This window comes from Athene noctua, chromosome 3 (assembly GCF_965140245.1).
Source record: "Athene noctua chromosome 3, bAthNoc1.hap1.1, whole genome shotgun sequence".
Taxonomy (NCBI): domain Eukaryota; kingdom Metazoa; phylum Chordata; class Aves; order Strigiformes; family Strigidae; genus Athene; species Athene noctua.
In genome coordinates, this window is record NC_134039.1 from 4,920,659 (window position 1) to 4,945,945 (window position 25,287).

General features: G+C 38.7%; 1 protein-coding gene across 2 annotated transcripts; it reads left to right on the plus strand.

The window, feature by feature from the left end:
- The first annotated feature begins 1,125 nt into the window (after positions 1-1,125).
- On the plus strand, positions 1,126-25,268 carry MRPS35 (mitochondrial ribosomal protein S35). 2 transcript variants are annotated; one of them, XM_074901814.1, is made up of 8 exons: positions 1,126-1,432; positions 3,587-3,624; positions 4,841-5,008; positions 5,389-5,449; positions 8,420-8,559; positions 11,498-11,607; positions 13,342-13,411; positions 24,758-25,268. In XM_074901814.1, exons 1-8 carry the CDS (start codon positions 1,273-1,275, stop codon positions 25,034-25,036), a joined length of 1,026 nt encoding a protein of 341 aa, XP_074757915.1. In that variant the 5' UTR covers positions 1,126-1,272; the 3' UTR covers positions 25,037-25,268. The 2 variants fall into 2 exon arrangements, with proteins under 2 accessions (XP_074757915.1, XP_074757914.1); XM_074901813.1 differs by having other exon boundaries at positions 1,126-1,426.
- The last annotated feature ends 19 nt before the right edge of the window (positions 25,269-25,287 follow it).

Here is a 25,287-nt window from a genome sequence, read left to right on the forward strand (position 1 = left end):
ATATACCCTCTGCCTACAGAAGTGTGCCCAGGCAGCTACTAGCAACATTCAGTTTTGTAATTCAGGGCAGATTCAACCTCTTTGGGCACTGAAGCTCAAATCCTCACTTAGATGCCTTGCTCTCCTTGATGTCTGGACATTTTGTCTTCAGAATTAACTTTTTGAGAATTTAAAGATTTAAGGAATTCAATTAATTGATTTTAGTTTGGAGCAATTAACACTGCTATTAAGAATTTCATCACATTGTTTTGGCCTTTTTCCACCTGCTGTTAACAAGGGGATGGGCATTCCATCATTCAAAAATTGTGAAAGTAACAGAAATCTTGTGGAAATCTGTAATTGAAAGGTTTATATTCTAATTAACATTAGTAATTAAGCACAATCCATCATTCATAAGAATGCATTCTGAACAACAATTGTGCTGAAGTGGGTGAAGTCATTGTGCAATGCCGTATTACTAATTAAAGGGTAAAATATATTAGGAGAATGTTGTCATTTGAACAGATTAAAGCAGAAATTCGGGTTGATATAGTGCTTAGGGATCTGGTGGAGTTGAGAATGGTCAGTGTGAGGTTTGTGGTTGGACTGGAGGAGCTTCAAGGGCTTTTCCAACCAAGATGATTATGTGATTCTTGCATGTGGCCAGACATACATTGCTACAAAATCCCCTGACAGACACCTGTACCTCACAGGTTCTGAGAAGCTGAAAAAATGTGAGATTTAAGAAAAGCAGCACTATCTAGTCCAGACTTACACACGGCAGCACGATGACAGTTTCCATATGGCAGGGCTGTGAACCCGTTTGCCTTTTTCTGAAGAAACCCACGGTGCTTCGCTTTACAGGGGCCGCTGAAAGAGCCTGTTACTGATTTGGAGATACCAAGTGGGACTAAGTTATATTTTTACTTGTGAGAGGAAGAAACTGACTTCGGGGAAAAGCCACCCGCAGGCATCCTCCAGCCACGGCCAGGCCCGGCCCAGCGGCCGCTGCGCCCCCACAGCCCGCGCTGCAGCTACAGGCGCCAAGATGGCGGAAGCAGGGCGCGCAGCCAAGGCAATTGCTGACCAGGACCTTCCGCTTCCCTCCGCTCCTCCTTCATCCTCCGTCCCCAGTAGAATCACTGCCGGCCTCCGTCCCGCTTCGGGCGCCTCAGTCGGCTCCGCACCTCCCCTCCCCGCCTCCATGCGTGCGGGGAACTGCGACGCTTCGCTTTTCCGACTGGTTTGGCCCGGGCCGGCTTCCGTCCTGCCGGCGGGCTCCGCGTCCCCAAGATGGCGCCCGGCAGCGGAGCGCTGCGGGTCGGTGCGGGTTACCGGGCTGTGCTCTCCCGGTGCTGCGGGAGGGTCGTGGTGGCACCTCTCTTCGGGGCTGCGGCTTACTCCTCCGCGCCTGCGGTGCCCAGCAGGGAAGGCCGGCAGAGGGAAGGTGAGAGCGGCCCGGCCCGCTCTGCGGCGGCCGCGGGGCGGGGGGCTCGGGCTGCGCCTGGCTGCGGGCTGGCGGGACCCTGGGAGCGGGCGGGGAGCTCGGGGCCGGGGCCGTAGCCTTCCCTCCTGCCTTCCCTCCTGCCTTCCCTCCTGCCTTCCCTCCTGCCTTCCCTCCTGCCTTCCCTCCTGCCTTCCCTCCTGCCTTCCCTCCTGCCTTCCCTCCTGCCTTCCCTCCTGCCTTCCCTCCTGCCTTCCCTCCTGCCTTCCCTCCTGCCTTCCCTCCCGCCCCTCCTGCCTTCCCTCCTGCCCCTCCTGGCTGTGGGTGGCTCTGAGAAGGACACTTTGATTGCAAGCATTTTCTGGAGAGCTTTTGTTTTAAAGAAAAAAAACCCACCCAAAACCACAAATCTTGATGTTAAAAGTTACAGATTTTAGCAGCACAAATAACTGTGAAAAGTCTGAAGAAATAAATGAGCAAACTGGTGGTTGCTAGACAAACTTTCAGCTCAGGATTACAGTGGTACGGTGGACCTGCAGAGCATTGCCTGGTTCTAGGTATTCCAAATAATTTAATTGTTCGTTGAGGGATGTTCACTGGCGTTAAAACGTTTGATGTGGTGCCTGGCCCCAAGGTGAGCTGTTCAGGGTGCTCTGAGTGCAAATAGAAGCTGTTGGTCAGCATTGTACCAATATTATTCCAAAGAGTGGGTGAGCGTTTGTTATCTGCAGATTCAGGAGCAGGCTGGGTTGGTGAAAGAGCCTTTGAGTGGTGTCTGATGCTGGGACCCGTGGCAGTGCAGGAGTGAAAGGTATCCTGACCTGAAACTGTAAATGATTGTAATAGAAAGAGTATTGGTATGAATGAAGTGTGTCTGTGAAAGCACCACAAAAATGACAGATCTAGGGATAAAAGAATGCTGTTGCAGAGCCCCATACGTGTTCTTCAGTTTAAAATTTTATATGGCAAGAAGAGGAAGAACAGATTTGGATCCATAACTTATATGAGGAAAGCATAAGAACTATGAAATTCACAAGTTTTTACGAGGCTTATATGGGGTAGAGTTGTGAGAGAAATTAATGAGGCAAAAAGAACCCTAAAGATCCACTCCTAAATCCCATTCGTTTTTTATTTTGCTAAATATTTACTGTATCTTAATGTGGCAACAGTTAAAAAACAACAAAAATTTTCCCAAGCTAAAGCAGGACACTTGAAAATAAATGTAATCAGATTCACCTTAATTTGACTATTATAAAGGCCACATTGGTTTGGGGCTGGTTTTTTTCAGGGGGGTTGGGGGGTTGAAAGTGATTAACAGAATTTGAGGATGGGGGAGGAAATGAAGACAAGAAAGTGAAGATCTCTGTTCAGATTGAAAACCCAATGGTATTTGGTATCTTTGTGCATCCCTGTGAGTCCCTCACCACAGCTCCAGCTGAAGTCAGTTGGCTAAAAAGTTCAGCCCAATGGTGGTTCAGACCTGCTAAAAGGGAGTAAACTCTTTCACATTCTGTTCTGTCATCTCTGGGACTGCTCAGTAAGCCAAGTCAATGTGGTAGAATGGCAGAAAACAAACACATTGGTTTGTTCTCCATCCCCGGCTCAAGAAGAAAAAGTTTGATGTGCTAATCTACAGAGTTTAGATGAGATTGAGAGTGGCACAGAAGAGGGTGTGAAGATGTACTGTCGGAAGGAAGGGATGGAGCTGTGGGATTCTCCTTTTGATAGTGAACTGTTAGGTTTAGCTGTCTTGTGCTGCTGGTGGAGAGTGATTTGTGGCTGAACAGCCATGTGGGAAAGAGAAAAGCACAGTTATGAAGGCAAAAGTGCACTTTCACTCATTTTTCTTTCTTCCTGCATCAAGCTGGAATAAAAGATGCTTCCAAAATCATTTAGGAGTGTAACCACTAAATTGTTGTTAACGTGTTTCTAGGATAGACCCAGACAAATTGGCTTCCAAGCTTTTTTTATCTTACAATTCAAAAAATAAATGAGCAATCTGCAGTATGAGTATCTGATCTTCTCCTTCTTCCAGGTAAAGACTGGGGAGTATTAGTGTATATTGTCTTAGTGAAAGAAAAAAACCCCACAGAATTATGCTGCGTTTTTTTCCTCACAAAACCATATAATAGTTTGTATTGAAGATGTTTCTTTTTCTTTCAGCTTTGACAAGAGGCAGAACGCCACAGTTCATAAGATCAGTAAGTACTGAAACTATTTGTTAACTCAAGTGTGTTTCAGAAAGTTTTCTAAGTTTTAACAGTTTGTATAGGAGCCCGTTCTGCAGTCAAAACCTGATGAAACAATCCACTATAACTATTTCAGAAACAGCACCTAGCTTCTTCAGTGTCCCATCTCTTCTCAGTCTGTATTCTCATAAAGGCAAAAACATGAACAGTAACAAGGAAACAGTTAGCTTGTACTGATACCATGTACTGCAGGCCTTAAAAGGGCCTGAAAGTTGCATTTAAAACAAAAAGAGACATTTTCATGTTGTTTTCAGTATGAGTTTCCAGGATTCATAGTGGTTGATTTCTGGTGTAATTAAAAAATCTGATATTGTGCATAAGTGAAGTTGGTTTTGCACAGTAGAATTAAAACTGATATCTGAACATTTAATCACTGAGAATTTTCTTACTTATTCCACACAGAAATTTCAAAAGTAGTGTGTGTTATGATTTTTATAGGCAAATAGTAAAAATGGACGTGGCATGTAGAAAATTTTTGTTCAGCGTAAAAGAGCAGGTTTAATGACACACCAGAGCGGTCAAACCAGCTGACTGCATGTATCCATTTGTCTTTTATCCTTCTAAATTAAAAATTAAGGTTTTGGGGAAAGAAACAGTGACTTGGGTTTTTTTGGTTTTTTGTTTTTTTTTAAAAGGAGCATTTGCCTAAAACCTTGGTCAGTTATTGGAGCGTATAAGCTATTTCTGTAAATTGTGTTACATATTTCCTATAGTGGGAATTCTATAGCGAGTAATTTCAGAGGAGTTAATATGTGTTTCTTTTAATATGAACTTAAGACTTTCAGAATTCCAGAATTTAAAAAATTTTCTTGCCCCCCATGAAATGCTTAGGCACTTCAGAAAACAGAGTTTACAATTAAATACTAGTTTGCTTCCCCTTTTTCCCTCTGCTGATTTATCACAACTCAAGAAGATGGCAAGTTCTTCTTTCTAAACATTTCTGAAATAAAATGCATGTGAAGATTGGGAAGGGCCTGTTACCAAACCTTTGGAAGGCTATCTTTTAAAAATCCCTTTACAAATGAGCACCAACTTTTGAAAGAAAGGTGTCTTGAAATTTCTAGCTGTGGGAGTTTATTCCTAAAGCAGCTTCTTGTATGTTTTACTCCTGCTTTGTCTCGCAGAGCAGCGTATCTCCCATCAAACTTTTACAATTTTCATTTATTAGCCTACACCTCCCAGAACTGAGAGGATGGCTGTTGATCAGGACTGGAGCAGTGTTTATCCAACAGCAGCTGCGTTTAAACCTGCCTCTGTGCCTCTCCCAATTCGAATGGGTTACCCAGTGAAGAGAGGAGTACCTCCACCCAAAGAAGGCAACTTAGAACTTATAAAGGTAAGGCACATGCCATTGGCATGTGGTAACTTTTAAAATTATTATTCACTAAGACTACACTGCTTTGATTGTAATATTTGGATTGGATACTGTTTTCTATTATTAAATAGGGTAATACTTTATTTAATTTCTAAATTAAATGGTAAAAAGTACTAATGTAAGTAGCAAATTAACCCAGTCGGGAGACTTCTAGGATTATCATGCCTGTGACTTAAGTCTTTTGCTAAGTCAGACTTGAGAAGAGTCTTCATATCTGAATATTTTAAGTGTATTGTACTGCCTTAACAAATGTTAAAGTGTAATCAGATTTCAGTAGTGCCCTTTGTTTATGAACTGACAGAAGAGCTTTATTTTGGTAACTCTTAATATATTTATTTCAGATTCCCAATTTTTTGCATCTTACTCCTCCTGCAATTAAGAAACACTGTGCAGCTCTTAAAGGTGAGGGGTTTTTTGTTTTGTCAGGTTGTTTTTTTTCTGTTTTTAAAAACCATGTCTTGGAGTTTTAAGATGATGCAAAACGTGCCTGTGTGTGATGAAGTAGAAGGTGAGACGTGGTTCATCTCTGCAGCTGGTTATTTGTCAGGTTTTGGCTAGTATTGTATGCTTTCTTGTTGATGCATTAAGTCATACAAATGGTAGGCAGGTTTTCAGCACACCAGTAAGACTTTTAATTTTACCTTTCCCAATCTAGTGAAGACCAAGAGCATCTTTGCCAGCCAGCAGGGAGAACCTAACGAGGAGGTTAGCCCAAAGAGAAGTGGAGGCACAAGGGTAAAGGCAGGAGATAGAATTATAGAATCATTTGGGTTGGAAAAGGCTCTTAAGATGATAGAGTCCAACCAATAACCTAACACTACCAACCACCGCTAAACCATGTCCTTAAGTGCTGCATCTACACATCTTTTAAATACATCTAGGGATATTGACTCAACCACTTCCCTGGGCAGCCTGTTCCAGTGCTTGATAATCCTTTTGGTGAAGAAATTTTTTCGTAATATCCAATCTAAACTTCCCCTGGTATAACTTCAGGCTGTTTCCTCTCATCCTATCACTTGTTGCTTGGGAACAGAGATAGACACCCACTTCATTACAACCTTCTTTGAGGTAGTTGTAGAGTGATAAGGTCTCCCCTCAGCCTGTATGGTAAGAGATGAGAGGCCTGTCTTGAGTTTCCTGTGTACAAATGCATGCAGAGTAGGAAACAGGAGGAATTAGAAATCTGAGGAGATAGAAGCTTTCACCCTGCATTTGTGTAGGATTGAGGTACAGACAAGGATGATGTAGAGGAGGAGCTGACCTGTTCCCAGAAGAACAGCTCAGAGCTTTGTGATGAGACGTGTAGGAAGCTGGTGAAAAATTTGAGAGTCAGGATCAGAGAAGAAGCTGAAAGCGTGTCTTGGTGGACATCTGCCACAGGCTGCCTGGTTGAGGAGGTGGATGAAGAGCTGAAAAAAGCCTCACAACTGCAAGCTTTGGTTTTCATGGGGAACTGCAGCCATCTCGACAGCTTCTAGAAGAGTAGCAGGATGAAATAGAATCCATCTAGGAGATTTCTGGAGTGTGTTGCAGATAATTTTTTTGATGCAGATGGTGGACAAACTGCCTGTAGGAAGGTGCTGTGTTGCACATGTTGCTCATGAGTATGGAAGAACTGGTTGGAGATGTCAAGGTTGCTGGCAGCCTTGATTGTGAAGTGAAGATGGTGAAGTTTAAGATTTTGAGAGGAGTGAGGAAGGAAGGTGGTGTATTGAAGGCAATTTCTCGATGGAGATGATCGAGTTGACTAGGAGACACGCTCTGTTGGATTTGTTGTTTGGAAAGGAAGAACTAGTTAAGTATTTGGAGGTTAGGGGCATCCTTGGTAACAGTGGTCATAAAACTGTGATGTTTAAAATCCTGAGAGAATTGAAGAAGACAGACAGTGGAACTACAGTCTGGACTTCAGGAGAGTGATTTTGCTTTATCCAGGAATCTGCTTGGCAGATCTTCTTGGGGACTCTCCTGGGGAGCAAAGTGGCCCATGAGAGCTGGTGGATGTTTAAGTTCAACTTCCTCAAAAGCAAGAATGGTCCATACCAGTGTGCAGAAAGTTGAGCAGGCTATGGCAGAAGGGACAGCATGGGTGTGTAGGGAACTCCTGAGTCACAGGAGATTTTTGCCTGGCCATCTTCAAGAATGGCAGGAAAGAAGATGCAGGAAATTGCAGGTCAGTCAGCCTCACCACATTCCCTGGAAGATTATGAAGCAAACCTTCCTGGAAGCCATTTCCAAGCATGTGAAAACATGCTTTATAACAACGTGGATAACTAGAGACCCCACCCTCAGCAGGTCTTCAGATAGTAACGAATTGAGGGAGAACAAGTGATACACTGGAGAGCAGAGCTGCCATTCAAAGGGATCTCAACAGGCAGGAAAAAAATCCACTGTGAGGATCCTCATGAAGTTAAAGGCAACTGCAAAGTCTGGGATGGAATAACATCCAAGTACAAGCATGTGGTAGGGGTCAAACAGCTGGAAAAATTTTCAGAAAAGGCCGTGTGGATCCTGGTGGACATTTGAAAGTTGAACACGAGTCAGCATTGTGCCCTCGTGGCAAGCAAGACTAACTGCATACTGGGTTGTATTAACAAGAGTGTAGCCACCACATTTAGGAAATGAATTCATTGTCCTCTATTCAGTATTGCATTCAGTTCTGGGATCCGCAGTACAAAAGGATGTGGACCTGTTAGGAGGGCCACGCAAATGACCAGAGGGCTGGAACATCTCTCCTGTGAAGAAGTGCTGAGAAGGTTGGGGTTGTTCAGCCTGGAGAAGAGAAGGCTCTGGGGGAGCCTTATTGTGGCCTTTCAGTCTATAAGGGGGCTCATAAGAAAGACAGGAGAGAGTTTTTACCAAGGCCTGTAGTGACAGGACAAGGGGCAACGGTTTTAAACCGAAAGAGTAGATATTTAGGTTGGACATAAGGAAACAATTTTTACAATGAGGGTGGTGAGATCCTGGAACAGCTTGCCCAGAGAAGTGGATGCTCCGTCATTGGGAGTGTTCAAGGTCAGGTTGGATGGGTCTTTGAGCAACCCAATCTAGTGAAAAATGTCCCTGCCCATGGCAGGGGGGTTGGACTGGGTGATCTGTGAAGGTGCCTTCCAACCCAAACCATTCTGAGATTCTATTTGGCAATTGTGAGACTGCATCTGGGGTACTGTATCGTGTTTTGGGGAACCCAGTACAAAGGAAGACATTGAAATACTGGACCAAGTCTAGAGACCCTGCTGTTATCTAAATGAGTATGGTTTCTATAAATAGTACTTTGAAAAAGATACTTTGCAATAAATTTGGGAAAAAAACCCCCAAACCACAATAAACAAAACCAACAGATATTAATTGGAGTGTTTTCTCTTTATTATACAGATTTCTGCACTGAATGGCCAAGTGCTTTGGACAGTGATGAGAAATGTGAACAGCATTTTCCTATTGAAATTGAAACAGTAGATTATGTTTCTGCAGGAACATCTATTCGTAATCCCAAAGCAAGAGTGGTGACTTTAAGAGTAAGTAATATTTTTGGTAAACAGCCTTGGTTTCAAAACACCAAATACTTGGCTTTCTTTTCAAAACATGTGCAAGTATGATGTGTTGGAAGGGAATGAGGGAAATGGTTTGCTGAATGTCTGAATAAAAAGCAGTGGATTTTCTTAAGTATATTGCAGCACGATAGAACTGAGATTGTAAGGTTATGGATATGTATTTATAAATTAAGACTAAGCTCTGATATAAAACAAATAGTGTACCTTCTGAAGAATCTACCATAGAAAAGGCTGCAAGCCTTTGTGCTTAATGTCTTGCTTAGACTATTTCATTGCCCATTTATAGACCCTAGAAGTGCTCAATTATTGACAGATAGTTCATATGAATGTGGCACTGTTAGTAAGTATTGAGTTGGCAGGTGTGCAGGCATCAGTGTGTAAGCAGGAGGAGCAGCAGCCTTCTGATCATAGGATCATGGGATACTTAAAGTTGGAAGGGAGCTCAGGAGCTTTCCAGTCTGCCCTCCTGCTTAAAGTAAGGTAGGTATGAGATCAGGTCAGGTTCCTTGGGACTTTCTCCAGTTGGATCTTGGAAAGCATTCAGGAGATTGCACAACGTCTGGACAACCTCTTCCACTTCTTGCCAGTCCTCATGGCAGCAAGGTTAGGATTGTGCTGTGGCTTTTGAACATGCCTTTTGAGATGAGATTTGAGCCTATCTTAAGAACAGCAGTGGGGTCAGTGATAGTTGTGTTCCTGTTCTATCAGTATAGAAGTTAAAATACTGTAGGATTCCACATGCTTATAACACCTGTAAAACATTAATCATGGCAACTTTGAATGGTAGTAGTTCATTTTGTCTGTAGGACTCCCCACTTGCCTTTTGGGCTGAAATTTAATTTGGTCTCTCATTGACTTAAATATGCATTTCACACCACTGTTGGCAGGAATTTCACCATCCCCTTGTCACAGCGTACTAGAGTTTAGCCTTTTGTCTTGTAATTCAGATCTGTGGCAGAGAGCAAGTTTTCATAAATTTATATGTGTTAGAAATCAAAGGAAATAGACTCGTTTGTGAAAATAGGAGGCCCTGAGTTCATACTGGGTTGTGAATGTGTGCAGAGGGGGCACACACTGGACTCCTCTTGCTCTCCCAAATTCAGTTGTCTCTGTTGGAGGAATACTGATATTTGCAGGATATGGTGTCACAGGTAGGAGGAAAAGCTCAGCTGCTCAAACAGCCTTGAGTCTCCTCCCATTAAAAACAGCAGATGGTGAGCATATGTGAATTTCTTGCTTTCTAAATTGTGAAAAACATTACTAGATATATGTGTCTTCTGTTAAATGTGGCTGTTGGGACGCAAGGTGTTGGACTAGGGGTTGGCTGTGTTGCAGTGGAGAAGCTAATTCAAAATCATACACAAATAAGTGTGTCTGTATTGTTCTATCTACATCTACCCATTAGTGTTAACTGGCCTTGGTGCTTGTAAGGCATCATGTGGATGTGTAATATGCATGGATATTAAAAAAAGGAGGGGTTGGAGTGGGAGACAAAAATGGAACAGCTACCCATATGCTTTTTCAGTCACTGGTGTTCTGATTCCAGACTTCATTAATCAAGTCTTTCTCTGATTAATCCTCCTGACAACAAAATCTGCCTAGGGAGGGGGAAGAGAAGGATTTAAAGGTGAAAGCAGATGGCACTGGCTCAGATAGTGGTTGAGTTTGTATCAATGAGAGAGTATTTACTGTGTGCTGTGATAAACTCTCTGGTGGATCTTCACGTTAAGATTTCCTTTGTGAAATATTGTTTAAAAGTTAAACCTTTTTAATCTTATTTAAAAAATGATGCCCTTTTCCTGCCAGGTAGCGTACTGAAAATGCTAGTTTTTCATCTCTTTGTAGCCTAATGCCAGTATTTCTTGTCATAAAATTTATCCTACTTTATTCCCAAGCAGAATTGTCCACATTGTACCAGACAACATACTGTGGGATGTAAAATGAGACCTTTTTTTAAATCAACAGCTGTTCTTTGGGGAGCTCTATCTTTTCTAAAATTCAACATAAACTAGTCTGCAGCATTCCAGCTAACAATTACAAGCTGTCCAGTTGCTATCCTATTTTGAAGCAAGTAGTCACATAAATATTTTTTCACTTTAAAGTGACTTTGGACTAGTAAGAACAAAATATTTTTTGTGATCCTGTAGTATAGGCAACAGACCAGATAGCTTTTTGGTTTTTTATAGGAAAAGCAAGTCGTGTGGAATAAAATCATAGCTCTCTTAACATTCATATAAAATCGTAGCTCTCTCAATTCTTAAATTTCAGATGATCATGCTGTATGAAGGCAACATAATGCAACTATGTTAATGCCATCCTTTTAAGACAGTGCAAAAAGTACTACTTGGTGGAATTGTTTTGCATTGTTGGTTCAAGCAAGCTAATGCTGGACATCTGGGCTGGAGTATCCCATTAAATTTAGATAGTCATGGTCATAAAGTGCTTACGTGCACTAGTAGTTGTACACTTGCCAGAAAGTTGTGTCTGAAGCCCTTTTAGAGTTTGGAGAATTCATTATTTCTGTGAGTGTGAGAGAAAGACAATGTTAAGAAAATGGGTTTTACAAAAAGGTGTTTCTCATGGGGTGAGCATTGCCAGGCAGCAGTGGGGGTAGGCTCTTCTCTAAGGGAAGGTGATCCAGGGCCAATGAGTAGAAGGATTCTCACCCAGCTGCTCTGGTATTTGGATGAAAAGAAATCTATTCTCTGAATAGACAGATTATATTTGCCTTACGTTAAGATTTCTGACACGTGATACAAACAGAAGAAACTCTGCAAATGCATAATTAATAGCTATCCTTTTAATTCTTGTTAAAAGATGTACCTAAGTATCTCAACATATTTTCAGGATGCATAGATTGGATTTATCCAAGTAATTAAAGTGTTTTCTCTTATACTTGAAGGTTAAACTTTCTAACCTGAATTTGGATGACCATGCAAAGAAGAAGCTCATTAAACTTGTAGGAGAGCGGTACTGTAAGGATACAGATATGCTCACAATTACAACGGACAGGTACGGTTACAAGAAGGAAAAAAATGCCAATATAGCAAGGGCTGCGTGTCTTCCAGTAATATCAATTATTGTCTTGGTAAATTATTATATTTTTAAGGCTGAAATTACTTAAACATACCAGTACTCCTGTTATTAACTGTTAAAATTATAATGGACAAATCACGTGAGGTCAAACCTATTATTTGTTAAATATTGTTAGTTACTGAAACTTTGTATTTGGAAGTTTTGAATGTTATTTTAAAGTAGTCCTCATGTTTCCCAACACAACCCATGGGTTCTGTTAGTTTCAATGATCTGAAGAGTTTCAGTCAAGAAAAATGACATCAGTGACCAGATATTTCTCAATGTTTTGATTTTGTAGATACAAACAAATCACTGTAGTTATTTACAGTTATGTTCAGAAGACTGCATGGGAGAAATATCTTTTCTGTGTTGAATTCTGAAGCATTTAAGAGAATACATGTGTATTCTTAAATTCACAATACACTTTAATTCACAGCTGCTTTTAGTGGTAGGAAAATCATAATTACCAGTCTTTTTGTTTGCATGTTCTTATTAGAATTCTTTTTTCCCATCTTAAATTTCCTGTCCGTTTGATATGATACACTGTTTTATTCTACATAAAATAAATATAAAATGGATAAAATTGTGCCTATCTTTTTCGACTAGACCTGGAAATCTGGATAGCTTACTGGAACCACTTGCTACCAACAGTTTCATTTCCTGAGCAAGACTTATTTTGTGGCTAAAACATTAGCATGGCTGAAAGGAGTTTACCTTTAGAGCATATGTGAACGGTCTCATGCTGTGTTCCAGAAGAAACTCTTTAACATGCCTGTTGATATTTCACTATTTTTAGTAAATTCTAAGGCCTGAGCTCTGAGCAATATGCATTTCTTTAATACAGGATTTTCCAGGCTGGTATTTAGATTACTTTTGAACAGAGGCTCTTTCACTGTAAAATAAATCCAAGTCAAAAGCTTGAGTCCTTTTTAAAGTTTATTTGCTAGAATAATCATAGTGCATAGTAATCCAGATGAGTGTTTTTTAGAGTGTCTCAGATGTAATCTCGCATGATGCAATTTGTTCTGCATCAGAAAGGGGGGTGAAGGAGCCTGCAGGAAGAGTTGAGGGTGAGAGAGAGGCAGGAGGTTATGGATGATCAGCATGAGGAAGAGATTAATGTCACCAAATTTTCAGCAGAAGGTTTTGATGACTAGTTTTAATAAGTACACTGGTTTTTGCAGGACCGTGTCTTATTCCAAGAAATTTTACTGGTTTCGACTTACAGCTACATTGCCTTAAACTTTTCTTCTTAAATTGTTGGCTAGATCTCCTGTTCTGAACTGTATTTCATACCTGTTTTCACCAGCCATCTTCCTTCAGCTCTGGGGGAAAAAATTAAATTAGTTTTTAAAGGAGTTCACACTTAATGTATGTTGGATTCCACTTTGGCACAGAGGGTGAAGAAGTTTTTAATGCTGCCTGAACATCTGTAAATTCTTGCATTTAGTACATTTCCTAGTGACTTGCAGATGCCCATTCTTCCATATTCTTAATACTTATGCCTTCATGATGTTATTCTTGATTAACTGTAATTCAGAAATGTGTGTGAATCAAACACCCATTTTCCTAAGATTCCCTACATTAAAATTAGAAATTTTAACATTTTGCTCAAAAGTGTATTACAGTGGTTTGATTTCAGAAATACTAGCTTTGTTTATGATTTTTCAGGTGTCCACTAAGAAGACAGAACTATGATTACAGCATACACCTCCTCACAGTTTTGTACCATGAATCTTGGGTAAGCAGTTGTAAAACAACTCGCACTAATGTGGACGTGCTCTCCCGTAACTTATAAAAAGTTCCAGCACTGTGTGCAGCTTAAAGGAAATTCTTAGATTTTTCTTCTTCCGTCTCACTTTTCTTCAACCGAGATAAGTTGCTTCTGTTTGAATCTTAATTCTCCAGTCAACTTAGAGTGCATTTCTTTAACTTCACAAGTGCTCTTCTGTTGTTTGTGTATGTAGTTTCTCCTTTCAGGAGTTCTCTAGTGTTTGACCTTAATAAGAGATTCTTTCCCAAGGCTTTCCCAATACATCCCCACAACAACAAGCCTAAAACTGACCCTGAGCCTAGCAGAAAGCACCTTAATTCTAAGGATTCCTAAATGTACCTTTAGTTTGGCAGCGTGCTGGGCGGCCTGTGTACAATATTCAAATATGAATTGAGTGCATTCAGAGAAGTGGTGTACTCTGTGATTATCCCCTGTTATCTGTACATTTCTAACAGTGACCATGTTTAAAGACGAAAACAAATATTCCAAAAAAGCAGAGGGGTATGTTACTGGTTTTCAAGCTATGAAAACTACCATACAGCACAGTGTCTACATTTTGCCTGATTCCAAACTCTTATCTGTTACTTAAAGTCTTTCTTTTCCTGGGCTCTTCATGGGCTGTGGTAAAGCTGTAATTTGGAAGAATTCTGCTTCCTAAATGCTCGCTCACAAATCTTGCTTGAAGCTGGAAGGCATAAGGACTTTAGGCTTCTTTTCTGAACTCCCTTTTGCTCAGAAAAGGGGCATCCTCCCCACCTTCTGTTAGCTTTAGGATTTCATGGCATCAGTTAGTGTCTTGAAAAATATAAAAAAATTATTGTAACTCTTCAGGTAAATATTGCTATAAAAGTGTAATGGAAACTTTTCTATAATCATTCAGGGTGTGGCATATTTTGAATTTTTCCCAGTGGTTAATTTTGTTAAATGGTTATACCTGGGAAATATCCAGTGTAAATGTATTAAAGATACTGCTCCAGTTTATTGATAATTTACTACAATTCTTAAGTAGACCTTTAATAAGATATCTTTAGACCACAGATTTTTCTTTTACAGTGAATTCTTCAGACTCGTCTCCTGTATTTTTGTGCTTAATCGCTTTGGTTATAAATATTGCCTTCAAAAATTTTACAACCGTTTTTTTAGAGAAAACAAATTAGCAATCTGAAATGGTATTGTTGTTGAGAACCCATAGTTATGTTTTGGGTAACGTAACTTTGTTGAAATGTAATAGATTATTAGTGAGATCATTTGAGGAGACAGTGGAAGCCGCCATCATCAGTGTGTTTCCATAGATGATGTGATCTTTTAAAGAAGTTGTAGTAGATTAGCTACCAAAAATTCACTTACTGTTTTCAGTTATTCTATAGTATTTAAATTATATGTCCATATTTAGCATTTTTATGAATTTCAGTGTTCTTGATTTTGATCGTTGCAGTGCTGACATAAAAAACATAAGGAGGATGATCTGTATTTCCCTTTCCCTGGAAGTTGCCTTGAAGGATACTTTTTGTAATTGTAGAGCGCATCAAATTAAACTCAGCTTATACTGACATCTTGAAAGATACCTTTACTTCAGATTTCAAGTGCTTTGTACACATGGATATTTTTCTCCCCAACAGCATTACGTTGCATTACAAATCTTAAATTAATGGCAGATCAGTTTCCAGTATTAAGCAATGACAAGAGAGCCAGACACCGCTTGCTTTATTAATTCCAGACGAACACCACATCTGTCCTTTGCTCTAGCATTACTTAGTGATGGAAGACAGGGCTATACGATATTGCTACGTGTGTGTTCAGCGTGTATTGAATATGCACAAGTCTCTTGCCCTTTTATTACCTTTCAACTTCCATGTTAATATTTGATGAGTTCATCAATCAGTTGTAATTGTCTTTGATTTCCATGAAAAATTAATGGTCTCGAGAGGCACGTTTATTTATTTTATGTGACATGTTTTGTGTTTTGGGGTGTTTTTTTCCATGAGGAATGGTAATACCTTTTAATAACTTGCTGAAGGATAGTTTGGATATGTTTTGTAAACCATAAGCAAACACTGTATGGTTTATTTTAATTTGTACAACCTTTAATAGTGGAGGGGGGTGTATAGGGGTGGGCTTCCATGTAGGCAGTAAAATCAATCCTATTTACAGAACCAATTGCAATATTTGATGACTTTCCCAGCAGAGTAGTGCCACACTGTGTTTTCAGGCATATGCATGATAGAATTCAAGAAAATGGAACAGTGCCCTCATCTTTCTTGTTAAGTGAAGGGAAAGCTGGCTGCATGTAAAATTGGCCCTCAATCCTGAAAACTTTGAATACTGTCTCTCTAAGTATGGCATAACTCTATAATTTATGTTAATAACTAGATTACTGAATTTTCCGAACCAGCAAGTATGTGAATATATAAAATAATTTCAAGTGTAATTATATTTTAATTACGAGTGATGCAGAATTCTTTCATTACACTTGTGAACTAGAGTGTCCAAGTAGTTCAGGAATCTGAAACCTTTTTAAAAGAATGACAGTTCCTTGTGGTTTTGTTTGGTATGTAGTGATCTATGTTCTACAAGGCTCTGTTGTGTAGAGGTGCATTTCAGAATGAAAGTTATTTTTAAAATAATGAGCGTGAAGGGTTTAATTCTGGCTCATCTGTCTCTTTGTATGCATGCTTAGAAGACAGAACTTAGCACTGTGTCCACAGTAGCTTCTGTATTACAATTTTCTTGTATGCTTTCCCAGTTTTGGTTTCAAGAAAAATCCAGGGCATCCACAGCTTACTAATTCTATTGCTATTGCAGTTAGAAGGCTCAGGTGGGATTAGTTTGCAAGAATCCTTGTAATGGAGTTACAGCTGAAATATGTAATGAGTGCAGACAAAATAGAAGGGAGGAAGAGATGGGCACTATCAACAGTTGGTACAGGTATTATTCTGCTTCAAGGCTCTGAATATATTGTTAAGAATGGATTTCTTTCCTGGATTGTGATGTGGGGAAGAGAGTTTGTTTGCATGTATAATAAATGAATAAAAGGTTATCCAAATCAAATTTGGCAAATGGTTTCTGAAAGCTACCACAGACAAAGCAAGGGAAGTGTGTTGATAGGTTAATGCACTGACTAGCGTTTTATCTCTAACCAGCTACCAATCAATGGATGGTGTGAGAAGACAGACTAGCCAAATTATGAAGGTTTTGAAGATATGCTGGATGATTGAACCTGGTGTAGAGAAGCTTTCAGAGAAATTCAGGTGTTTTTTATAATCGTGTGTAAGAACTCCCTTTTTTGAATGCATGGGGAAGTAAGAAAATGGGAGGGAATTGAAAGGAAAGAGCAGTTTTACCTTTTTTTTTTTTTTTTAAATTTGGTTTTGTTTTGTTGTGGAAAGAGTAAATGAATGTTTTGGTTTTGTGAGTGTTAGGGGAAGAGGCAGTTTCTACACTGTGCAAAGGAGGGACAGGGGAAAAGAATTGTCAAACTCTTGATAGATGGTCAGAATAAAGAGTAAAGATGAAGAAGCTGACAAAGGTGGCAGGAGTGCCAAAAGGCACATTCATGACTTGGGAATGGAGAGAGCAGCTGAATCTGTTTTTTTACTTGTAGAAGTGGGGTACTACTGAGTAGCCTTTTGGGCTACATAACCCCAACAAATTGGTAGTATTGGTACTACAAAAAGGTAGTATTGCATGTGAAACTGTACTGTCTTTCCTGTCTTCTTATGCTCGCACCAAAGTGCTGTCAATGGACTTAGACCATGCAAAATTCTGCAAAAGCTGAGGCCTATCAGGACCTTTAAGGGTTGAATTTACCAAAACACAGGGCAGTGTTACCAGTTGATATTTTATCTATATTTAAACAATTAAACCCCCTTTATTTCGATAAAAGAAATGTGAATAATTTTTTTTCATCCTCTTGAATTGCATTCCTGTAGCAGATAATGCTACTCTTGCTTCTGGCAAAGGGAATCTATAGTGCTTGTTATTTTCTGGCAGGAAAAAAACCATAATTCTTGTTTATTTGTTTTGCTAGAGGAAGTGAAGGAAGAGAGGAGAGAAAACATGAATTCATCCTTTATTTCTTGATCTGTCCTCTGTTATTACAGGTTCAGATGAGGTGCACTGTAAAGCAGAACAACTATGGGAAGCTGGTCAGAATTTAGGCAATGTGTTGGTGGATTGATAAGAGTTGCTTGGTAAGACAGCGTGCTGCTTCTTGAGATGGATCTGAACAGTGGGAGCAGTTTTAATTAGGGGTTTACATACTGTGTTCTTAGTTCAACCTATTTGAATTACAGGTTGGCAAATAAAGCTGCTTAAATCTAATGGAGAGCTCAGTTTAGTTGTAGTCTTTGTTACTTGCAGGGAGGGATAAGAAGCAAGAAGTGTAGCTTAAGATCCCAGACTGATGCAGTTGACATTAATAAATGCAGATGGCTCATGAGGGCCATGAGGTCAGTTATCTTTAAAACATTCAGATTTTAAAACTTGAGTGTTAATTTATTTTGATACTTTGAGATCTTTTGCTTCCTGTTTAATAGTTTTCAGGTTATTAATAAGTAGGTTTAATATTTTTCAGGTTATTAATAAAACATTTGTGGATTATTAATAAAACATTTGTGGTTTATTGGCTTTTAGAATGTGTTCAGCAGGTATCTGACTTGCACCCTCTAGTAAGAATTGAACTTGTCTTGTTTGGACTTCTATGATTCCTTTCAAATTATCCCCCAGGATTGTGCCTGGATTGAATTAATCAATGAAAATGTGAGATATATTAGGTAGATTGTTAATCAGCAGCTCAGTCAGTTGTATTTCTGCTACCTTTAAAGGATGGTGCTTCTTGAACGCTGTAACATCTCTCTAAACCTGAATGGTATTTTGATGGTATGAAGTGGTTTTTAAAGAGTTTGCTGCCCTCAAGCGGTTAAAAAGATCACCAACTGATTTCTTCCCTAGTTCATCACTAAAAAGTTCTGTTTTAAGTTGAAAGCAGGAAGAAAGAAGTGGAGCAGGAAGTTAATTTCCCAGTGAGGAAAAACACTCATAGTCACTATGAAGGAGAGGAATCTGAAGAATGTAGAGTAAGGAGGAAATAACTTACAGTTGCTTTAAACCAGTCGAGACTACAAAAAGGTGCAGCAATATTTCTTGCTCCAGTTCCACATGATTTTCAACATACATAAATGCAAAATGATGGAGAGTGGAAGGTATCATTCTGCATTACACAGCTGAGATCTTGAAAGATTAGTGGAAAGTTGCCTTTGCATTTTTCTGTTCTCCAGTGTGTTTCTTAAAGTAATAGGTCTACTCTGACATACTAAAAATAACAGTAGAGTAATGGTGTACACACTTTTGGACTCTCTCATGCTTTTTCTAATCGTGTAGTTGCAGGAGTCTGATAAAAAAGATTCAATACTTAAAAAAGACAGAAAGAAGGAACATAGAGGTAGGGATGGGTGGAAAGTGGCTTCTAAATATGTACAATGATAGCCAGAGTGCCTTCTGGGTTCATCTCTGCATTGTGCTTGCGTTGTAGATGCTAATAGTACTTGAAATGAAAGCACGGGGTAGTTGAAGGAGAAAGGTGAGGGAAGGAAAAAAAACCTGAAGAATGGACATAGGGACGCTAGAGGTTTAACTAAAATTCTGAATCCCAAAGCTGTGTAGTTTGAATTAATTTGAGGGTAGTGTCCTAGGTTGCTTTTGCATTCAGCTTCAAGGCACTGGTAGGTTGGGGAGTCTGCATATGCGTGCAGCTGAATGAGTGTTTTTACGTAACCATTGGTGATAATCCTAAAATCCATTGTGTAGCTTTTCTCTAGACTTCAGTTAGCACTTAAATTGTATTGTCTTTTTTTGATCTACAATCATTTTAAGCCATTACAAGTAAGGGTAATTTTTATCACTTTGGGTTGTGCCAGGAGAACTTATTAGAATTTTGCAGTTTTCATAGTAGGAGTTCACCTTATAATTCAGCCTAAAATATGTGAAAGAATGAGTCCCCTTTTGAAACTTAAGTGGGTCTCTGGCTACTTAGATTTCAAAAGTATAATTTAACTTCATGTTCTGAACACTCAGGATGTTGTGACACATGGGTTGTAGGGTTAAAATGGGAGGTGGAGGGCGATACTCTTAAATCTTGCTGAAACTCTCACCCTGGGCAGAAGAAAATTCAAGATTCATTGAACTGAGGAGGAGTGCCACAGCCTAGTGATTAGAGCATGTACCTGGGAGAGACTGGTTTAGAGCTCTGGCCACTATTTAGTGTAACTGAATACTGCTTAGTGTAAATCTCCTGACTCTGAGATCTTAGAATAATGAAGTGTGATATAATTGTGCCCTTCCTACAACAGTGTCCTTTCTCACTGTGTCATTATAGATGGTTTAAGTAATGCAAACTGAGACTGAAGTAAGGGTGGTCTCTAAATGTTGTAATATATACTTTGTTCTGAAGTATGTATTACATTTCATTATGCACTCACCAGTGCTCAAAATCTAACAACTTGAAAGATAAACAGAAAAGATAAAGTGAAGTGGTGTAGTAGATGTTAAATTTCATAAACTTTCTCTGAAGATCTGAATTCAAACATTTAAAATCGAAGAGAAGAGTTCTGCTGCCAGGAAATGTGTAAGGTAGTGAAAGTTAAACTTTTTTGCACCTCATGCTTGAAACCACAAAGGACGAACATTCATGCAAAAGGTTGAATTCAAAATTGTCTTTGTACTATTTCAGACTGTAGCGAGCTTTCTGCAGTGCCTTATGTTTAAGCCTCATGTTTCTAGTTGCTGTAGAAACAAGGCACCTTTTTGATGCATAAATTAATTTTTATGGTCTAAATCTTGGAGTGAAATGAAGTCGTATGAAGCATAGATATTAACAAAATGAACAGAAAATCATCAAAGATTTAGACCTGTAGTATCACTGACTTTTCTTGATGAGATCAGAATCTTACCTGATCGACATTCAGAAAACAAACTGAGTTAGATAAATACCTTACAAATGGCCCTTTTAGAAGCCTAGATTTTCCAGAAAATACACCCAGCCACTTCAGCCCTGAGAAATTAGTTGGTGTCCTCATTTTTGAAAGAAGGAACTAGATGGTGACTGCTGAGGACTCTTAAATTAGCGACAGAACCAGAGCTTAAACCTGTGAGTATCATCAAGTGTGCGAGCATCTTTTACATCTAGTATTATTTTTGAGGCAGGGTTCTGTTCTTTCTTCTTTGCTTCTTCTCCTTTTGTGTTTTACATTTGTACCTTGCTGGAATGTTAAGTCCTCAGTCTTTCTCCTGATTTTTTCCTTGACGGTCATATCAGCCCAGTGCCACTGCTGTGTCCTAGAAAATAATGTTCTGCTCATTCAGAAGAATGTATTTTTACCTATTCTGCATCAACAAACCATTATTTTTTTTTTTTTTATCCAATCTCATCAGATACATTTTGCCTCTTTATAAATTCATGTTGATATTTCTTTTTAAGTTGCTAACTAAATAGTACAATTGAAAGGTGTAAATATATCCAAAGAGAGATGAGTACGTAACTGTCTCGCAACTCATCTTCGGATTGAAGGAACCCAATAATTTGGCAAATGCTAGTATAGCTCTCACTTATTACCTGAAAATCTGTGATTACTGTACTACACAGAGTATCTTTCATTTTAGTGCAGTACTAAGAAATAGGTGTATTTATTCCAGGCAATACAGAGTTTGAAATTTGACTTGCGACTTAAAGAACTTCCCTTCCCCTAAAAAAAAAAACCAAACACCCACCACTAAAATACTTGGTCTTTGCTAAACAGCATTAAATTATTAGTTGTTCAAACCAGTGACAAGAATATTGATAAACATAAGTCATGTTTTTAATTGCCTTGAAGATTTCTGCATACCACTTAAAAATTTTAGTTAAAATGTTTTCCCCAAAAGAAACACCAGAACATTGACAATTCTAATCTTCCTCCATATCACTGTGACAGCAAAATGATGAAAGTTAAACTGGCAGAAAAACACAACAAATGGTGAAATGCCTGCTTCAGTGATCAAAAATGGTTTCCTTTCTTCTGTACTTAAAGGTACAATATAAATTGAAGCTTTTTGTTAATGACTTCTATGTAGAAAGCAATTTCACTGGCCAGAGCACAATTTTAGTATTTGTACTCTCTCAACACGTCAGATTAAGCACTGTAAAGCCTTGTAAACCTCCCAAAATACTACTTAAACTGTAGCATAAAAGATTTGCTTAGAAACAAATTCTTAGTGTGTTTATGGTGTTAAAAATGCTCTATATTTGCATTAGGAAGTGTAAAAAAAAAAAAAATCTTCTATGCCTCTTTAACAGTAGATTTAGATCCTTTGACTTTCTATGAAAAGCTGTTTTTTCTGGTGTTTTTTTTTGTTTGTTTGAGTTTTGTGGTTCCTATTGGAAGTTTTGGTAAGAGAAACAGTTGAAATTACCAGCTGATTGCATCTTCTTCAGCCAGGATGGTTAATACTCACTGAGATTCTGTTTTACGTGTGATAGAATGAAACAATCATTTGTAGTGAATTCATTGAAGAAAAAAACACGTTCTTGATTTTTAATCTTGTTCACTAAGTGGGTTTTTTATCAAAATGTTACACAATGCCACACTTGTATCCCAGTTTTCATGGTTTTATTCTTGTTTGTAAGACTTAGTGCAGTATTTACTAACACTTTAAATTTGCAGGGAACAAAAGTCATCAATTAACAAAGCTTGAGTGATGAAGACCTTATTTTTGAAGTTTCTTTCATTGTCACCTTAGTTTTCTTCATAACACTTTAAACTGGGACTTACAACACTTGTAACACCTCCACTAGTCAGAGTTCATGGGTGCTTGTCTACCTAGGGTGCTTTTTCAAATGAAAATATAATTCCAGAGTCACTTTTCCTCTTGCCATAAATCTGGTTGGAAACATATTTAAGTTTCACTCAATACAGTTGTTTTGCAAAAATCTGGTTTCTGTTCGGTTTCCTGTTTGTGATGTATGTCTGGACCTGTGTACAGGGGGATAACTTCTCATTTCGAGGCATGGCCACCAACGTTGCAGTGATGGATACTGGCTTCTTGTAGCAGGGCTGAGGAACGGATATTGAAATCTCCCCCTACTGCAAATCCCTTCCTGCCTTGCTCCCCCCTGCAAGTCAGATTTTAATTTTAAAATCCGTTTTGACACACCGTTCTGTTGGGAAGGATTCCAAGAAATAAATGCTTCACAGTTTCTCTGGCCTCCTTTAAAATCTCCTTGCTCTGTATCACCCGAACGAGATAGGGAAATCTTAATCTTTTATCAGCGTACATCTCCAAAATCCTGTAAGTTAATGTGTCCGGAGAAGGATTTTCCTGCAGAGATAAATGTAATGACGGTTATTAGTTCTTGTTGTCTCCGCTATAACTTAAAGGTGTTTAAAAGCCTCACAGTGATCTTTTGTTTGAACTTCAAACACGAGTTTGGTCCAGGGAGTGACCAGGAGCAATACCCATATTCCCTTACTCTTGAGAAACCCTATCCCTGTGAGAGAAGCTTTTGCTTTAAAATTCTTTTGGAGTTTAGGAAAAAAATGTCTTGGATAGCCATTATACAGATAAACAAGGGATAGGTATAACAGGATGATGTAACTAATTGAAAACTATCTCAACACTTAATTTAAGTATTCTTCAAACATAGAAGGAATATTTGACTATACCCACTTGTTCTGCTACTGTTTTAGCAATGCAGGCTACAGTATGTCTTTTTTTTTTTTTTTTTTTTTTCCCCTCTAGAAATTGAATAAGGTTCTTTTACTTCTGTGTTGTATTGTGTCCAGGTTTTAATGTCAGTCATATGAGCCTTTTAGCAGTGTTAATCACTGTTTCTGTCTAAACATTTGGACTCAGAGATTTAAAAGACAAGAGGTTCTATTTACCAGGTGCAGGATGCAGCATTTGTTAAAGCATTTTTAAATTCAGCAAGCACAAAGGGTTGCAGGGGAAAAAAAAATAAAAAAATCTTAGGTCTTAATTAAAGGTTATTAAACATTGTGGTTTGACTGCAGCAACCTTGTTGACTAGTGGACGAAATACTTCAAAATAAACAAAAGAAAAGCCAACAACATGCCCCCACCTCACCTCCCCCAAAAAAGCCAAACAAAAACCCCAACCCTCCTGTGATTGCCAGGTTTATTTTGATTCTGCATAGCATAACTAAAAATGTCGTGAAGAACCCTTTCTGGCAAGGGATTTAAAAAAAATAAAATAAAATCTATGTTGTAAATGCTTTACTATAAGGTTTCTTTGAACTTATTCCCAGAGAAATAAGTTTTATTTAGATGTGATTTCTACAACAGCTGTAAAAAAAAAACAAAACATGACCACCAAAAATATTTCAAATTGTGATTCTTAAATAGTTGAAATAAGGACACTATGTATTGTTTACATCAGTAAAGTACTAAATTATACAAATAAATACACGATCTGCAACATATAAAAATACAACTATATCTACAAATTGTATATATTTACCGAAGTACAATAAAAACTATACAAAAATAGCAGGTTTTAACATTGGAAATATCCCTTAAGCAGTCTGGGAAGCTCTGCTGAATCAGTGAAATGTTCAGAGACAAAAATTATAAAGAACAACTGCACGAGCCAGGTATTTACAGGCACTGGGATGATGTCTTCTGCCTGTGTTGAACTTTTGATCCTGTCTAATCTTGCAGCGCTAATTAGGTAAAAAAAAAATAGCACTTTGTGGATAGAGATTATTTTGAGGAGCAATTTGTTTTGCAGGAAGAGGAAATGGATTAATTGGTGGTGCTTTTCCTTATGAGTCACAGTCAAAGCGTTTCCTGAATACTGAAGGGTTGCTGTCTCTCATCATGTGCTACTTGGTACGAGCAGTCTCACTTTGTGTCTTATAGCCAGTGTAAACATACCAGGGACATAATAGCTAGGTGGCTACTTCCAAACCTTGAGCATTTAGGTTTATTTAAAATTAATACTTTTACAAGGCTTTGTGTTACTCATTATAACAAAAGGCCGTAAGCTTTTCTTCCCATTCTGACTTGTCTAGTTAACATCTGCCAGATACATAAAGAACTTGATAAGTGGGAGGAAAGGAACACATTCTGCACAGAAAATGTGCAGCATGCCGGCACCTTTTGAACTCTGAGGCTTGAGTTACAAGCCTTGGACTTTAGAGGAGGGGAAATATCTTCCACAACGAATGTAATTTTTAAAGCGAATTGGTGTAAGTTTCTTCAAATCATTGTCGCTTTGTTTCAGTCTTGAGTAGTTTTTAAGACGATGTATATTTTCTTTCAGAAAACGGAAATGTGGGAGAGCGAGAAGACTGAGGAAGACATGGAAGAGTATATCTGGGAAAACAGCTGTTCTCAGAAAAATGCCTTGGATACACTACTTCGAATAAAAGCCTCAGAGAATGTCAGTAATGTAACTAAGGAAGAGCTGCTTGCATCTGAAGTGGTTAAGAATTACAGAAACTCTGTAATTGCACTTAAAAATGAAGGTGAAACAGAAAATAACATGTCTCAGTATAAGGAATCTGTGAAGAAACTGTTGAATATACAGGCATTACCATGAGAGCAGACTCTGCAGGTACACCTGATTATTATGGAAATATTAAACTTCTATGTTAATATTTCTATATGGTATGGGTATATAATTATTCAGAACCTTAACCAAAACTATGAAACTTACTGATGAGTTAATCAGATCTTTCTTTACCACTGGATTGGCTTGTAAGGGTAATTTTCCTGTCTATGAATCTTATTCTTTGAATAAAGTATGTTTTAAGTCATATTGGTGACTTGAACATTCGATTATGTGCTTTC

Bases quoted from the DNA above. Each gene is read 5' to 3' on its own strand.
- MRPS35 (XM_074901814.1), top strand. From the start codon at position 1,273: ATGGCGCCCGGCAGCGGAGCGCTGCGGGTCGGTGCGGGTTACCGGGCT. The intron at 5,009-5,388 runs GTAAGGCACATG...TATTTATTTCAG, and splicing joins GCAACTTAGAACTTATAAAG to ATTCCCAATTTTTTGCATCT. The intron at 8,560-11,497 runs GTAAGTAATATT...TTATACTTGAAG, and splicing joins CAAGAGTGGTGACTTTAAGA to GTTAAACTTTCTAACCTGAA.